The sequence below is a fragment of the Poeciliopsis prolifica genome, unplaced genomic scaffold (genome assembly GCF_027474105.1).
Source record: "Poeciliopsis prolifica strain line A6 unplaced genomic scaffold, Auburn_PproV2 SCAFFOLD002, whole genome shotgun sequence".
NCBI lineage: Eukaryota > Metazoa > Chordata > Actinopteri > Cyprinodontiformes > Poeciliidae > Poeciliopsis > Poeciliopsis prolifica.
Genome location: NW_026562377.1, coordinates 13,519,623 through 13,538,415, shown reverse-complemented (window position 1 = coordinate 13,538,415; position 18,793 = coordinate 13,519,623). Strand labels below are relative to the sequence as shown.

At 35.8% G+C, this 18,793-nt stretch overlaps 1 protein-coding gene across 1 annotated transcript in view; it reads left to right on the top strand.

Annotated features, from left to right (window-relative positions):
• The window catches only part of pex5la (peroxisomal biogenesis factor 5-like a), a 73,461-nt gene extending 54,987 nt beyond the window's left edge, over positions 1-18,474 (top strand). Inside the window, exons 11-15 of the mRNA XM_055054551.1 lie at positions 1,024-1,094; positions 2,734-2,952; positions 5,479-5,644; positions 8,762-8,919; positions 11,678-18,474. Of these exons, the coding sequence (XP_054910526.1) occupies positions 1,024-1,094; positions 2,734-2,952; positions 5,479-5,644; positions 8,762-8,919; positions 11,678-11,879 (816 nt within the window). The 3' untranslated portion in view covers positions 11,880-18,474. The remainder of the gene's footprint in view (positions 1-1,023; positions 1,095-2,733; positions 2,953-5,478; positions 5,645-8,761; positions 8,920-11,677) is intronic.
• Positions 18,475-18,793: the final 319 nt, after the last annotated feature.

The window sequence follows — 18,793 nt, the reverse complement described above, 5'->3', positions numbered from 1 at the left end:
GTTTCCATGTTAGCTGTAATGGATCATATACAATCCCTGAAATTTGCCTAAGAAGTTATTACACTCGTATTTCTCAGTGAGTTAGAAGCCAAAGCTGATCTCATCTGTCGGTCTACGGCTGATTAATTTGACTGGCTCTGTTCCTTGACTTTGCAAACATTAGACCTCTGTAAAAAAAAAAAAAAAAAACTGCCAACACAGCAATTTGTATGTAAAGTTGTAATACCAAAGTGCTTTATTTTTCCAAGGTAGATATAGGCCCTGAATGCAAATCATCTTATTTATCTTTACAATGTTCTGAAATACAAATGCTGAGTCAGGTTTTTCTACTCATAGCATTTTTTGCACTTCTTAAATCTCCAAGTCTTCTGGCTTGTTTCTCTATAAGTTTTGAAGTAATCAATTAGATTTCATTCTTCTTTGTCAAAATTCAAGGCATTCTTTGGTTAAATGAGCAGCTTGATGCAAACTCTGAAATATATTTACTCTGGCTTTGCTATTACAACATTTTCCAACATAGTTTGTTAAAGTAAATCTGATGTCTGCTGTGAAAATGTCTTACAACCATTGGAATAAAATAGACAACAAGGCAAAATTGTTTATGCACTTTGAAAATTAGGATCCATCATTCACAGGAAAAAGATTCTTATCTTTGATCCACTGAAGATTTGGTGTAATTGCTTTTACCACCTGCATGGTTAAAAATGTTCAGGAAAAGATTTATTTGACTTATAGGCATTTACCAAATCAAGATTTTAACAATTAATTACCCTAATGAGATGGGGGTAGGACATTTGGAAGCTAAAATAATCAAACAAATAAATTAAAGGTACATTTCTTCAATCAAGGGGAACAAAATGCTCAGCTGTGGTTGTTGATAAGTTGATCTGCAGCTGCAGCGTCAGTCGCTCTGTGAAAATCTCTGTTTTTTATGCCTTCTGTGTTTGACCCCCTCTGAGAAGACACGCTGTGGTTTTTCCTTCCTGCTATTTGCTGATATCTGTATTCTCTGTTTCCCTACAGGCCTGGCAAGTCTTAGGGACAACACAGGCAGAAAATGAAAATGAGCAGGCGGCAATTGTCTCCCTCCAAAGGTAATGAGAAACATCTGAGTTGGGTTCTGATTTGAAATCAAAAAATGACAAAAGATCCTGATTTTATATTGGCTCGTAGGTTTATACAAAATTTCTGACAGTATATGCACATACAGCTGGAGTTAGAGATAAATGGGCCTTTATAAATGGGCATTTGCAAAGTACCATGAAATGGACAGTTTTTTTTTTTTTTACATTTTGTCACATTGATATTTTATGTGATAGACCAGCACAAAGAAGCACACAGATAGAAAAATGAAATATGTTTTCCTCATAATACTCAGAAAACTATGATGTGCATTTGTAACACTGAGGAGAATCACCTATAATAAATACAATAAAAAAATTTCTTACAAAATGTAAGAAAGTAAAAGGATTATGAATATCTTAATAAGAAATGGAAGTGTAGACACAGCTCTAAAAAGCATAAGGTCTCCACTAGTTTTTATTGAATTCTCTTAAACCATATTGGAAGAACAAATTATGTATTTTTATTGCGTCTTTCTCAGAAAGTGAACTGCTGCAGAGGAGAAATAATCCATATTTTCAATGCATTTCATCAATTTACTTTTTTGTCAGATAAGCAGATAATTTAGGTTCAAAGTGAATTGATTATAATGCAGATCTATAGTTATTTTTCTCCCTCTAAAATAGTTTTAAAATAGTTTTTCTTGCATAAGAGCATTTTTCAAATTTCAAGTTGCTTGCTGGCTTCATATTGACTTTGATTGTTATGTAATCACTCCATCTGTGAGGAGTAGTTTGGTCTGAAGTGAGATTAGATTTTTTTTTTTTTTTTTGGCATTAATCCTGCTGTTGCTACACTGATCTTTATCAACTGGCAGCCATCTCGTTGCTATTTTGCAACTAATTACAAAAACTTACTGTCTGACTAGTTTTTAGTTTTTAATCATGAAAGTATTCAGCCACAATTCTGGCAACACAAGCACTTGCTGTGTGTAGCTAAATAAGTCAAAATATGAATGATTTATTCCCAGACGGGACAATCGGTTCTTTACAAACCATAGAAGTGTGAAGAACACACAAACCTAGCTTTTTCTTTTCTTCCAAAAAAATAGACACATTTCTTTAAGTGTTCTTTGAATTCAAACATTGCATGTGTGCAAGCGCAGCCAAGAACAGTTCCCAGCAGGGGGCTGGAATAATTTAGTTGGTTTGGGATTATGATGGTTTTAAGGAAGTTGGCAGATAAACTGCAGCAAATCAGGCTTAAATGTTGCTGAAAGCCAAATCTTGTTTTGGCCTCTCACCTAGTCTCTTAACTTATCCAAGTCCTTCTTCCAGCTCCATGGTCTACTTTCCTTTTCTCTTACAAAACCAACAAAAGATCTTCAGTGATGTATTTTGAAGATATAACGACAGTAACCACAGCAGAGACACTTCCAATCTCCTGCAACATCACCAAATGAGAGTTTGCACAAATGCAAAGTTAATTCAAATCAACCAGGTGTGGGCAGCATGAAAAACCTGCTCCTCTGTGGAGAATGCATGGCTAAAAGAGTCACAGCTCATCCAGGCCTGATGTGCTTCTGCCTCATCTGGTCCCAATTAATGTTTGTCACATCTAAATTTCTCTTTGAAGTCCCACTTTACACCCTCTGTCCTTGTCCCTGTCCAGGTGTCTGGAGCTCCACCCTAACAACCTAGTGGCCCTCATGGCTCTGGCCGTGAGCCTGACCAACACTGGCATGCGTCATGACGCCTGTGAAGCCCTGCTCCGCTGGTTGAAACACAGTCCCAAGTACAAGAACCTGCTGAAGGCCAAGATCCATCTGATCGGCTCCCCCAACTCTCAGCGCAGAATGTCTTACGCTCTCAATGCGGGCCGACACGAAAGGTAGAGAACCTGAACTGATCCAACGTGGATCGTCCTAAAAGTAACAGACAGCAACTCTTTGATACCCTGGTCTTTCTTCATTGGCTAAATAACTCTGAAGAAAGTTTTATTTTTTTTTTATTAAAATTTTCTTCATTCTATTCCTAATTTACTTATTGAAATTATAACCTCATTTCCCTCCTTTTTGTTTATTGTGTAAAAGAAAAATAGTTGGCTTAATCTCTTATTGATTTATTTTCTAATTAACAAACAGTTATTAACAGATATTTATAATTTATCAAATTATAAATATTGATTTGCTTTATTCAATTAAAAATTGTTGACATAGTAGCAGTTATAAATATGTGAAGTTGAGAGTCCGCACATCACTGAGGAAACAGCAAAAAGAGAATGACTAATAGACTGCTGTGATCAATAATATAATTATCTACCCTTTCATTTTCTAGGTTCGCACAGCCGTAACTGCCTAATTATTTGATTTTAATAGGCAAAACCAGTCAGTGCTGCATATCAATGTGAGGATTTGCCTTTTTAATCAAACTTTTTCACATTTCAGAACTTTCATTTGTTTATGTTTATGTCGGGGTTTTCTGTTGGGTTATTATAGAGGTGAACAGTTTTAAATTTAACCATATTCCACAGAAAATTACTGCTTCTAAGATCTCACGGTGGGAATAAAGCCTGTCCCTCTTCTTAGTTACTGTTTATTTTTACCAGTTGTGTGGCATAGACAAAAGAAACAGCAAAACCTGCACAAAAAACTGCATCAAAACCTAAAGAACTGCAGCAATGATGAAGGCAGGACTCAATTCAGCTTTTTAAAAAACATTTGTTTTCAAATGTACTGAGATATTCAGACTGATAAATTAAATGTTTTAGTTCACCTCTTTGGCCAGACGTGTATAAAACCCAGCAGATGTGCAGAGAGCTACTATGAACAGATGTGAAAGAATGGGTCGGTTTACATCACACGATGGCCTCACCTGCATTTACAAGTCATGCCTCAGTCTGGCGGTCCAATGAGTGAGCCTGTAGCATCCCAGAAGAGTCTGTGTTGTGTCAGACGTAAAGCTGTGTGTGAGGAGATTATGGGATAGGTCTATTTTTTTATTTTTTATTTTTAATCTTTTGGTTTCGTTAAAAGTAATTCTTAATGCTTCACCGTGCCAAGATGTTTTGGGAAATTTCTCTCCCATGTTTGTTGGAACAGTTTTGCGACAGCCGCTTTCCTTTAAACCTGATTAGGAACTAGGGCACAAAGCAAAGTCTACAAAAACACGGATGAGTGAATTTAGTGTGGAAGAACCTGAAGAGTCCCGACCTCAACCTATTAGAAACAACTTTGGGATGAATTAGAGCAGAAACCTTCTCATCCAGCATTTTTTTCTGGTAGAATGGTGAATAATTTTATAAATACTGCTTTAAAAATGAATTACTTTGAACAGTTTGTTACTCTAAACTAATAATGTGAAGTTCTGCAGACTTCGAGGATTTAATATTTTATATGATGAATGTTCCTCAGGAAAACAAAAACTGATGAAACTTCAAAGTTTCATCAGATCCCTTAGTTTGATACTGTTTTTATTCATGTAATTATTTACTTTGATATTAAGCATTTTTGTATCCCCTTTTGCTTATATTTCTATTTAATTTTTCTATTGTAATTTTCTTATAATGTTGTATTTTAAATATTACTATCAGGTCAGAATATCATCTTGCTTCGATGCCTCAGAGTCTAACTATAAAAAAATAAATAAATACAGCAAGTTTGCGCTTTTAGTTGTTCCTATTAAATTTAAAATGAGATGTTTTAAAGTCTCTGTCTTTATGTTATTGGAAACCTTTTGTAAAAAAAAAAAATTTGCATCCACAGATAGTATAAATTGAATTTACTCTTAAAATGCCAGACACAAACCAAAAAGCATCCTTTTTGTAAAATAGCTCTCGCTGCTTAGGAAGGCAGGCTGTCCACTTCATTGTTAATCCGATGGATGCAGTCGCTCCATTTATCAGATTCTGGAGGCCTAACTTTCCTCTCTGTGTAAAGTAAAACTTCCTAGAGTCATTAATCGTCTCACCTGTGCAGAGAGATACAGGTAGAACCGATTACCATGCTGTTCCCTCTGGACAACAATCTACAGCACATACCATTACTCTAGTTCAACCTCATGATTCTTTACATATGCCTGATTCAATCTTCATCCTTTTCTAATGCTGCTCTCAGTGAAAGCTTACATTAAACTGTGACCTTTTACCCCAATCTATAACTATAGATGTACAATCACTGAATGTATTGTGTGTTTATGTACATTAGATGGACCTGATGTATTTGAAACTATGTTTTGTTTGACAACTCTTTTTCAGTCCTTGATTCAATCAATCCTCTTCCATCAGTTTATGAATGAAAGTCCCCACATTGTACAGCACAGCTTCACAAACTTCACAGCGCTCACTCAGCAGCACCTCTAAGTCACACTAATCCTGATCCCTGTGTGTGTGTGTGTTTCTGCTCGTGTGTGTTTTCAGCTCACTGCTGCCAGAGGTCAAGGAGCTCTTCCTGGAAGCAGCTCAGAACAACTCGGACAGCGTTGACCCGGATTTACAGACGGGGCTCGGGGTCCTTTACAACCTCAGCGGAGAGTTCAACAAAGCTGTGGAGGCTTTCAATACGGCCCTGTCAGTCCGGCCTGAGGTAGGAAACCCCTTAAATCAGTTTCTAAATTTGATAGAAACTGATATATATATATATATATATATATATATATATATATATATATATATATATATATATATATATATATATATATATATATATATATATATATATTTGGCTTTTTATACCAGAACTCGTAAATTTAAGAATATGTGCAGCTCAAAGTTACGTCGCTGGCTGAATGTGGAGCTGTATTTGAATAAGCCGGGGCACATACTGCGGTGTCTGAGGAAAGACGTCTTTGTACTCACTGGGTGGTTCTGATATCTTTCTTCAGCAGTTTGTCCAAAGTAGTTCTGTCGGGCTTTTTTACTCTGTGCACAGTAAAATCTACATGGCAAAAAGGAGTTAAAATTGCCTGCAGCTTCAGAGACTCCAGATGCAGCAACCTAAGGAGTGTTTTGAGTGAGATACAAACACTGCAAAAGCTCTAAAGAAAAGGTTATCTAACATTGTGCTGGATTAAATCTACATAGGCAGTGTGATCTCACACAATATGCAGCTTTAAAGAAAAAAATATGTCTGTAGAACTTGATATAAACTGATAGCCCTGTTGGGTCTTCTATGTAAAGAGGTTTTGTTGATGCACCATGGATAAGTAAATTAATGCACATTTAGTAAACACGTATTTTTGTCTCGTACACACTTCTGCAGCTAAAAGTAATTAGGCTAAGAGCCAGCAGTGGATCTGAGTCATGTTGGCTGAGATTGTGACTATAAATCTGCTGATGGTTTTCTTTAAGAATAAACATTTCAGTTTATAGATTTATTTTAATGGTAATGTGCTTTTTGTTTTCTTTTTTTTCTTTTTTTTTTTGGTGTTAAATTTTAAAACTATCATACAGTAAATTGTCTATTCATTTTGTTAAGCTCCATCCATAAAAAAAGGATAAATCTCTCAATAAAAATCACTGACAGAGTGGGAAAGGAGAGCAGTCATGAGAAAATCCATTCATAGTGAATCTGGAGGAGTTGCAGAGATCATTAGCTCAGGTGGGAGAATCTGTTGACAAGTCAACTCTTCTTCTTTCAGTGTGCACTCCACAAATGTGGCATTTACAGAAGACTGCCAAGAAAAAATGCACTTGGATTTTGAACAAGCTATTGAGGAAACAGGTTCTTTGGTCAAGCAAAATGTTGCCTTTTCACCTTTTTCCAGGCAGAAACAGAATGCTGTACATTACCTGAAGCAAACAGTGAAACATGGCAGTGGGGATATTTTTCTTCAGCAGCAGGGAAACTGCTCAGAGTTGTTAATTTTGGGGGAAGAAAACCTGTTTGGTGTTGCAAAAGACTTAAAACTGGAAGTGAAGGTTAATTACATAAAAGGAAAAAAAGCTTACAGTCAGAGCTTCACTTTAATTGTTTTGGTTAAGTATATTCATCATTTGCATTTTAAAGACCTTTTTTTTTGATGATATAAAAAAAATCTATGAATGATTGTACAGATAAAGATAGTAATGTGAGATTTAAGTGTCATAAAATGTGGAAATATTTCAAGTTTATCTGGTGTTTGGAGTTTTAAAATTTTATGAGAATGAGAATGAGAGGGGCAGGAGGTCAGTAGATCTTATTCTGCCTGCTACTTTTCGAATAGATAATGTAAAATTGTATGTCAACTGGGCATGATAATCTGTTTTATTATTTTTCTTCTATTTTTTTATTTCTTCCTTTTACTTTTTCTCTGTTTTCACCCACTACTGGATCGTAGCCTCAGCTGCCCTGGAGCAGCCTTTCAGAGTCAAGGCACTTTACAAAAAATCATTTCAGTTCAATCACTGATTCTAGTTATCAAACGGTTTGAATAATTTTGATATGTTCTATCTTTTTCATTGGGCTGTGTCCTATTTATTCAATTAATAATGCAGCCTGCAGGATCCTCAGAAGAGCTGATCAAATATGGATCCATCAATCAGACTTTCATCTCAGCTCCCGCAGAAATCAGCTGAGGTGCAGTGAGATTCTCTCAAATAAATGCATGTTTGAAAATGGTTTTAGACTAGAGATACCCCGAATAAAGCACAAGAAAAATGAATTTATATGCATCTACATGATTATTTTACAGTTAGTTCATGGTCTGAACTGAACTATAAAGTAGTTTAGACAGTTAAAAAATCCAGGTGGGTCTAAAAGAAGAGGGAAAAAGAGGGTAAAAATATAAAAATAAGAAAAAATAAAGCTTATGACCAACATACCACACACAGAGAGTAAATTCACACAGTCTTGTAAGAGTGATGTAAGAGATTCATTAGCTAACATGAGTAAAACAAATGTAAACAACCTGACCAGGGAGAATAAATCTGTCCCAACATAAAAAATATTCTCACCCTGAAAAACCTTGCAGCTGATAGATTTTTATACAAGATCAAGACGTAGTGGATAATCGCCCCCCTAAAAAGTAAACATAAATGCATATTCTTTTGGGCAAAAAACAAATACATGTGAAAAACATAAAAATAAAAATCAACTACATTTACAAACTTTCTCCTCCATCTGCATCAGACAATTCGGTCCATCTCCTCCCTTCCCTTTCTCAGGCCGGAATAACAATTATCGCTGAATCCAGTCTTCTACATTTGACTTGCTAATTTCTGCTCCCCCGCTGAAAAGAAAAAGAAAACAGCACTGAAAACAAAAGGTGGATAATTATAGCCTGCTGCTTGGCTTAGCCAGCGATGAAGGACCCCTGTTCTGTACCAGACCACTGACCTCTGAATGAGCCTGTGAGCCTGCAGGTGGGAAACAGCGACAAGGACGTCCAGTGTGATCTAACTCTGCTTTCATTAAACTAACCTTGTCAGACTACTTTTATATCCAAAATCCATGCACAGTTGTTCAAAATAGGTTCTTGTTGTTGGGTGAAGATCATAATTTGCTGATAAAATAGTCATTTGCTCTGCAGACATCAAAATTAACAACAACCCATGAATATTCACCTTATCTTGACACAACAAAAACTACTTCAGCTACTAAACTACTGTAAGAAAGAAAAAAGGGCATTAGTGGTTTAATAATTGTCCAAAAACATAATTAAAATTTTCAAAAAAGATCTATTTGAGTTTTCTTCATCACCTCAGTGCTCTTCCTCCATCGCAGGACTATTTGCTGTGGAATCGCCTTGGAGCCACATTAGCGAACGGAGACCGGAGTGAAGAGGCGGTGGAGGCTTACACGCGAGCCCTCGAGCTGCATCCAGGGTTCATCAGGTCCCGCTACAACCTGGGCATCAGCTGCATCAACCTAGGGGCCCACAGGTGAGTCACCTCAGGTTGTGTGACAGAGAACAAATGAATATGTCCTGGTTTTATTCAGTGGACTACACACAACATGCAGCAGAAACCAGAAGCACTGTAAGAATAACATCAGATTGCACTTTTCTCATTTTTAATCTTACTTTTTCCTCAATGTCTAATTGGCTATTTTTAAGCACTTTTTCTAGACAAATGATCAAATTTACAATAACAAAATGGCAAAATATGTATAAAGGTTTTTTCCAAAATGCAGGATCACAAATTGTCAACTACAAATAAATTAGTCTGCAAATACCAGCATTAACCATCTTAATTATGACAAATTTTGACTATGTTTGATAATATAGCTGTCATAAATTATACCATTATGATGCTTTATTGATCATCTCTGAGTATTTAATGGATATTCCAGAGACATCTCTTCAAAATGTTGAACTTCTTTCAGTAACAGCAGAAAGGTTCAGTCAGCCATCTTTTAATTCCTGAAAGCAAGGCTGATTGAATCACTTTTGTAAGCAAGTGAGCGTTTCACAGTTTTGATGGAGAGACGTACACAACTGACGAAGAATTAGGAACCATTCTCATGGATGAAAATTGAATGCTTTTGGAATGTGGAACCAAATTTCATCTATAGAAAAAAATATCAATTTAGAAGCTGTAAATCATCTTTGATTAACCAGAGCTTAGACTTATCTACTAAATAGTTAATTGTCTTCAGTATGATTACTTTTCTCTTTTTTTTTTTTTTTGTTAGAAACAAGCAGCACCGTTAGTCGCCAAGCAATCAGACTGTAGCTGAACAAACACGTGGCTTGGGGAGGAGAAGCAGTGACCTTTAGCATTTTGAGAGCAATTTATCCTCATGGCATGAAGCAGCAAATAACACTCTCCAAAGGTTGAGAGACTGGTTAAACCATCGATAACGATCAGAGTTTAGGTCTTTTGTCTATCACTGAGCTGAGCTATGTATTTTGATATGTCAGCAACAAATGGCCAATTTTATAAATGGATACTGGAAACAGGAAGACTGTTTATGCTATGAATTAATGAATGGAAAAGGGGTTATGATGATATAAGTTAAACTTCATCATACTCCCTTTCAGACTCAGTCACTGAATAAGTGGTGTATTTACATGCGTTTGAGTATGTAAATTTAATAGTAAGTTATTGTATTTACGCTTTGAAACATGAAAGTCTTTATTATTATCATTATGTTTTGTTGGTGAAATGTCTATTTGAAATAAATTATCATGATCATCATGGAGTTAAGCTGCAATGCTAAAACTCTGACATTTTGCATACATTAAAGTCTGAACTTTATTTCCTGTTGATATTAAGACGTAGATAAAAACAGAATTAAAATGACAAATAAAATCCCAGCAGGGAGCAAGAGAAACTTATACCTGTGGGGGAAAGTGAACGTCATGCTGTCCACACAATCCTGTCCGAAACAAGACAGCTGGTAAATCAAAGTTGTTATGCACAGCCTTGCAAAACCATTCCGATACCTTTGATTTAGGTATAGAATGTATTCAATGTATTTTATTATTGTTTTATGTAACTAAATAATCTTTTACTGCATCTACGGCTGTAGGGTTTATTGCTGTATGTTCCTCCAAGGTTCCCATGTCCAGAGAGTGATTTTTCTCATCCTGCTTTGAAAAATGGATCTTGCTCATTATGATGCATTTAATGAGATTAGCTTTCTCTTTCTCAATTTAGTTCTGACCTTTTTCTGGGCCAAACCAATACAAAAATACTGCTGGATCAAACTTATTCTATTGCAGCTCCTTCTGAAAGTTGAGGACCAACTTCTATGCTCCTGCTGAAGAATGGCAGTCCCATAGCATGACGCCACCTCTACTATGTTGCATTGTGAAAATGGTGTGCTCAAGATTATCTTTTACCGGAAAATAAACTTTGGATCTCAAGTGAACAGAGCAGCTTCTTGTTGCAAATCAAAAACAAGACTTTTTATTGCTTTGTTTCAATAATCAGCTTTTTCTTTCCACTGATCCATGAAGGGTGGATTTGTGAGCAGCACAATAGTTGATATGACAGCAGATCATCCCACCTGAGCTTTCTACAGCTCACGTAAAGTTATCAGGAATCTGAGTAATGTCCCTCTTGCTTACGGAGGACATTAATCCTCCCTAGGCAGACTATGTGGATAATAGATTTACAGCTTGGTCACACGTTTATTCCATGTGGGATGGATGATAGATTATAGATTGGACAGTGCTCTGCCAAATGTCCAATGTCTGTCAAATGTTTTAAGCAGCTTAACGCTTAACGGCGCTTAAAACAACTGCATAACTTTTTTCTAGAAATGTAGTTCTTAATCTTTGTGAAAGTGTTTATTTAAAAAATCCTTAACAAACTTTATGCAAAGATTAAATTAATTATTTTTGTAATAAAGTGAATTTTAAAGGTAGCAGCTGATTCTGTTTGATTATATGTAGGGCTGTCAAATGAAAGGGGGTTGAAAATTTTAAGGCAAATTAATATTAATATTAATATTAATATTAATATTTTATGCAAGGCACATTATATTGTTATTCATGTGACATAAAGTAATCTCCGAGTCTTGCTTTTCATCATGCTAGTGTAACAAGCTAGAGATCACATCCTATTTGAACAATAGAATCATGAGGAGATCTCAGTTTGGACATTTATAAGATATTCAGAAAATGTAATAAACCGGACATAAACTCTGAGAGTTTACGCTGCGTGAAGTGACTTGTCTGTTTTGTTTCCCCAGAGAAGCAGCCAGTAACTTCCTGACGGCTTTAAGTCTCCAGAGGAAAAGCCAGAGCGCTCAGCAGTCGCATCAGGTGATGTCTGGCAACATCTGGGCAGCTCTGAGGATAGCTTTATCTATGATGGACCAACCCGAACTCTTCCAGGCCGCAAACATTGGTGATCTGGACCTCCTGATGAGGGCCTTTAACTTGGACTTTTGAGCAATCGATGGAGTGCGCTCCGTCATTTGTTCTCTGGTCTCTATCCAGAAGCCAAAAGCGCAAAGTGCACATGGTTTGAGTGAACACACCAGCGTGTGTGTTTCGTTTCTGCATATCAAAATGAACTAAAAAGGTCAAACCCTGTCATGTCTTCTTGCCCTAAATTTCCTGAGAGCAGTTCGGAGGGCCGCTTCTTCCAGAGGTTCTGATGGTCTGCTTAGCGATGGAATGTGCACTGCAATTTGTGATTTCCCTAAAGAGCACAAGGACGGGCGAAGATTGTATGAGCAATGCCTTAGAGGACACATCAATTAAAAACCGACTCATGCAGTGGAACAGAGGTGAGCCAGGAGTGACAGCCAGATTTAAGACTCCCATAGAGGAACCCTCATAAGCCATTTGCAGCAGAAAAGATGAGGTTTTGAGAGGAAGATATGTTGACTCAGGACTGTCTCTCCCTCTCTCTGACGGATGGATACTGTGAGCCGAACAATAAAGGCTGCACCTTATAACCCCGGAGCTCTATATTGTCTTCCTGGCTTCATCTCCCCTTCTGTCAATGGAGACTTATTACTCTGCATAAAAAAAACCACAACAAACATTTTCAGAAATGGAGAGATTAGCATACTTATAGAAGTTTTCCCTTTGCACTTTTAGATGACTTCCTCTATCCACGTGGAATGCGCAACCCAGGTTGTAAAGCCTTACTGAGATGCATGCGTCCAACATTATTTATTTATACTATTTTTATGGCAACAAGGGACAAAATATATCAAAGCCATTTTCAGACTGGTTTAAATTTCTTAATGTAAGTGCTGTTCTTAGAACCTGTACAATTTCTGATCGGCTAATCTCAGTTCAGTTGATTATATATTTATGCAGCTTGTATGTAATATTTGCTGCTTTAATTCTGACTGGCTGGGTAATACTGACTTGAATTGTGCGTTTTTTTAACCTTTCCCTAAGTGGTTATATTCCTAAAAATGTCTCGTCTCAGAGGCCCCGACAAAGAAACGCCTAATTTTTATTTATGCTGACTGTATTCATTTCAATACAGCATACTAACATTAGATTAAAAGATGTGTATTTGCAAGCCAGGACCCAAGACAGCAGCTTGATGAATTTTCTTAATGTAGTCATTTGTATCTTTGCTGCTCCTTCTCCGGCAGTGAAGCTCATTCATTTAATTAAATCAGTTACCCTCAGCCATCATGCATGATTTCAATATTTATAGAGGCTTGCGTAGAGTTGCACACATTTGTTAGTTTGCTTTTACCAGATTAATATGCATCCATACAAGGAAAAACAGATTTTATAAATCAAGAAATGCTACTCAGAAGATCATTATACATTATAAAATGCACCGATTCTCCTGCTTAAGATAAACCCTTTGCAGCACCTCTAAATATTTCTTATGATTTTCAGTTGTCAGCTTCCTTTTAGCCACATTTTGAAAGTCACTGTGAGTTTAACACCGTGCAGCTTGCCGTGTGGCGGCGGAGTGAATGATAGATTATCTGCTGTGCAGTACAGCTCACTTTGGTGTTTATCGGTCGCGTCCATGGTCCGGGAAGCTTTTTTTGTCCTCCTTCTTGTTATTGTCGGCTCCTATGCAAAAGGTCACGTTTCATGTTTGTCCCCATCTGCCTCAGTGGACCAAAGAGAAGTGTTGATTCTGTGTTTTGAATGAATGCTATCAGCGGGAACCAGAGACCAGAACCAGAACCATTCATCTTCCTAACAGTGCAGCTGGGATGACACACTCTGTGTTAGGAGGAGTGTTTTATCAGGCGGCTGGGGGAGAACAAACACAAACCTGCTGAAGTGCAGCATTGACACTGCATGAATCTGCGACATAATAATGCATCTGTGACTGCAGGTGCAGGCACCAAATTCACAACTGTAGACATTTTTTTCTTCTGTCAGCTCACTTTTCTCTTTGTTTGCATAAGTATTCATACTTGTCACATTACAGCCACAAACATTTGCTTATATACAAACAAAATTGTGTATCATTTTGAAGAGAAAGAAAACTGATCATTTTTGGTTATTTTTTTGCTAATTCAAATGAAAAAAGTGTAACATGCATTTGTCCTCAGGCCCCATAAATAATTTCAATGTAAAATCAATTTTTACAAAGTTTGCAGCTCCAAATCTTTTAGGCTTTTCTTTACCGGCTTTGAAAAGTTGCTAATTTGTCGGGTTGGATGGGAAACGTGTCAGCAACAACTTTTCATGCTTCAGGCATGGACTTTGACATTTTTGCCATTCTAATGCATAAATGCTTTTAGCATATCTTTGGTGGTAGGTTTTGCAGTTTTGTCATTTTTGATAATTGTCTTGTATTTCGGCTCTATTCACTCTGAAGGAGCAGCAACATATCCTGGTCTTATGACTTTCTTTCAACGTGACTGGCTTGTTGCCACTTGTTCACAAAGACCAGTGCAACATATAAACATTCTCCAATCTGAGCTGTGAATCTCCTCTGAAGTCACGTTGGTCACCATGGCTGATTTTCTCAATGCTCTCCCTCTCTGGCCAATTTACAGAGGTCTGAATTGTTCTGCAGCTGGGTCAAATAATTCCCCATTAGATGTTCAAATCATGGGATATTGCTTGCAAACCTCACCCTACTTTCAACTTATTTGATGCGTTGCTTCGTCTCTAGGATGTTATTTGTTCACTAATGTTCTCTAACAAACCTCAAGGCCTTCACAGAACAGATGAATTTATATAGAGAAGTTACACACAATATAAGTAAATTGGTAGCATAGGGTATTAGCATAAATGTGCTTATTCTCTGTTATTTTATTTGTGAAAATAACAAAAACATTTATTATTTCCGTTTGACTTCACTGTCTTGGAGAACATTGTGTTTGTTGTCCCTCTTATTTAATCTGCTTACAATTCGATGATGTTTGTGGCTGTACTGCAACAATTCTCAAAGATATTTGTTTTACTTTTGGATGGTAAGTAAAGTCAGTTTCACTTAAAAAGCAGCCACCTTCAACAAGATGTTCAGTGGCCAAAAAAACTTGTAAGAGGAAATCACTTTAGTTGGATACCAGTTGCTCACAGTGACGATTCCATTACAATTGAAAATGAAACAAAATTGTTTAATTTCAAAGAGGCACATGAAATGCAGGTTGAATGTTTTATACTTTGCAAAAGTAGCTTCTAGAAAGGCTTTACAGAAAATTAGGGGACAAATTTATTCTTAAGTTTATGTTCACAGAGGTTAGCACTCATTTGGCAAGTTTAGTTTAGTTACACTTAGAAACTCATTGTGTTATTAAACTGTATATATTTGAAATACTTACTAATTTAAAATAGGGAGTTTGTCAACAGTTTCTGATGCACCAACTATCACTCATGTTGTTTTCACTTAATTCATGTGTAATCTCTTGTTTTGTGTAAAATCATCCCAAATCCAAATTATTCTCAACAACTAAACTCCCCTTCAACAACCTGAAATGTTAACATTATGCTTTAATTATAGCCTTCCCTCATCAGCTCATTAAAATCAACATGAAATACACTTTTCCCAGCACTTTGTGCTGGGAAAAGTGTAGCCACTGAAAAAAGCCACAGAAAAAAATATGTAGCCACTGAAAAAATGACTCATTAAGTTTTGCAAAAATCCAAGCTCATGTAATATTTCAGTGGCTACATATTTTAGATAGCAGTGAATGTTTAGATGTGTCAATAGTTTGATAGAATGATAGTGACATCCTTGAGAATTAGCAGGGGAACTTTCCCTTTAAAGTTTTTTTTTTTTTTCTCCAATCTGAGCTGTGAATCTCAGTTTGATTCAGCTTAGCTATAAAACAAAGACAACATTCTGGCAGTTTGACAGAGTTTTCCAGTTTAGAGCTAATTGGATTTTTAATAATACAAGCATGGGATTACAAGCATACAGTAAAATTCATTCAGTTTACTCTTCTTTTTTTTTAGCTCAGTCAATTAACATATTGACTTGTAATTTTTTTTTATATTGTAAGATTAAGTTAAATACTAATGATGATCAATAGATGCTACTTCCAGAAATGTTTCCACTCAAATAAAAAATATATATTTACAGATGTCATTTGTTACCTTCACTTACATCTTCAGGAAGTCTTTCTGGAAATAATTAGAATAGTCAAGCAGTAATGTCTCAAGAACACAACTACGATAGATGTTGTGTGCACGAGTGTTTCTGTCTGCAGACATGAGTACATGTTGTGTTTGCTTGATAAGCCTCTGTCTGTCTTCATCCTGTGTCTTCTTTGTAATATCTTTACTTACTTTTAGAAAAGAAAAATATGTCATTTGTAATCATTTTATACGTACAAATTGTTTCCATGTGTTCTCTTTGTCAGCAGATCTGTAGAAAAACCCCATGTTTTGGAATTTTGTTCATCTTTCAAATCACATCTTGGGCCTTCTCTTTTTTATTCTATAACTTTGAAACAAAAAAAGGAGGAAGCTTAAAGCTCTGCCCTTAAAGTCAAGATTTTTGTACAATTAGGACCCTCCTCAGGTGAACTGAAGTAGCATAGTGCATGCTTCTGAGCAACATCATGAGGAGATAGCATGTTTATTATGGCACAGAATTATACCTTCATTTTAATGCATGTCGGTGCTTGCTTTTGCTATCACTAATATATGTAACATTTAGGCATATGAAGAGGCTTCCTTGCAATATTTCTACAATGTACTGCAACCTTAGCATTAAACAATATCTATATATTCAGTATTTATTCAGCACACGATATGTTTTATGGCATAAAAGAAGTAGTGCAGGGCTCATGCAGAAAAATGAGGATCCAAAAAATAATTTCATAAAAATCTAGATTTAGATCATTTTCCTGCAGCAGTAGGCGATCATAGATTATAACACAGAAATTTGGAACCCAACCTATAAAATGTTGCTTTTTGCCTCCGTTTCTTACCTTGCCATGTTTGTTGCCATATCTAAAAACACGTTTTGCTTTTCTATAAAGTTTGTATGCTGCTTTCGCTGTGACCTCTTTTAGTGTAGTGCAAGCACATCGGGACGAAGGGTGTAAATTACTACTGCTGTTTAGTTTCATTTTTCCTACTTAGCTCTTGTTTGAGGAAGCCCATTCCTCCCTGCCTAATAAAAAAACAAATAAACTTGCATCTCATTATATTGACATATCTTAAATTGGCTCTGTGACATTATAAAGAGATGAGTAAAACAAGTCTGGCTTACTATAAAGAAATTGATGTTGCAACATCATGGAGTAATACTTCAGAAGCGATTTTATAAATATAGTAATCCTACCAGTTTTGAAAAAATCCCACAATGTAAAAAGGAAAAAAATCTGAATGGTAAAAATAACAATTATGAGATAAAAGTTTTTTTTTTTTAATCAAAGCAACAGAAATGGGCTTTCCTGCTTGTCCATCCCTCTGGGAGTAAAATTTCAATTCTCTACACCAATTTGTGACTGCCTCCAAATGGTCAAATAATTATTAGTTGATTTTTATCAGAAAATAAATCAGCTAAATGGCTCCATTTAGCTGTTGGAGCCACTTGAACCATTCTGCATGCTGTAACATAGAATCACTAACATTATCTTGCTGAAACATTTAAGTAGCATTTATGTCAAATTTGTAGCACTAGTGCCTATGTGCGTCATATATGGCATCTCTTAGTTGCAATGCTCATGTGAAAGATTTATTTATTTATTTTTATTTTTTATTTTTTGACTTGTACAAAAGCTTTCTGGCATTTCTTTAACTGGAGATGAAATGACACTTTCATCAGACGAGCAGGAAGCCACCCGTTGGAAAAACGAGGCAGATATGCAATAGTGTGACAGAGATTAGGTATTTAAAATGTAAAATGTACAAAATGTAAAGTAATACTGCAAAGCAGTTTATTACAACTATTTGAAATAATTCTACATTCTTACATTTACAGCTACCATCATTGTTGCTTTTTTTACCTAAGAGATTTAACACTTTTAAACACCTCTGTTTCTGCTTTTCACAGAAAGAACAAAAGTTCACACATGTAACTAGAATAAAATTAAATGTCCAGAGAGACATTTTTTAAAAAAAGCATCTACTTTAAGAAAGAATGCATTATAGTGCAAGATTACGTTATTTTTTTACCTTTATTAAATGCATTTTCTCATCTTAAATGTTTATTCTATATTTTATTAAGGCTCAAATGCATTTCATGTCTCCATCGATGTAAAGAATCTGTACTTTACAGATGTAATAATGTATATGTTGGTTTTGTTGCGATGTAACTTTAAAGCATATAAAAAGGATTAGGGTTCAAAATAAACCCTAACCCTGTAGGCCGGGGCTCATGGACGTCATTAACCCATGCTGTTACTTTGTTGCAACATGTAAAGTGATAGTTTGCTTTAGCAAAATTAATTGAAGCATCACATTTGAATAAAAAATATATTTTGATGATTGAAACTAGAAATTATATACTTTCTATACATGCATCCATTTATTAAACCACTGACTATCATGCTTGTTACTGAACTTGTATAATCACAAGGAAAGCATTAGCACCTTTAACAACAAAGTATGGAAGTAACCTTTTAAAATAAACTATTGTTATATATTTTCTGCTTGTCTGTCTTTTTTGTGGGGTACCTCAAGAATCTGTTCTCGGGCTCCTTAACATCGTTTGATATCCGGCTATTCGGTCTGAATGTCCACCAGCTAAATGCAGAACAGACAGAATCCATGTGATGTCAGAAAGTTTTGATGGACTAACAGTTGACCTCCAACAAAATAAAAATAAAAATAAAAAAGAGGAAAAAAATCAGCCTAGTACCTTTTCAAGGATATCACCTTAAAATATGATTTAAGAAACAAACCTAAACAATCTGGTTCAAGCTTTTCAGGTTGTTAATGTAATTGTTCATAGACTGTACAGG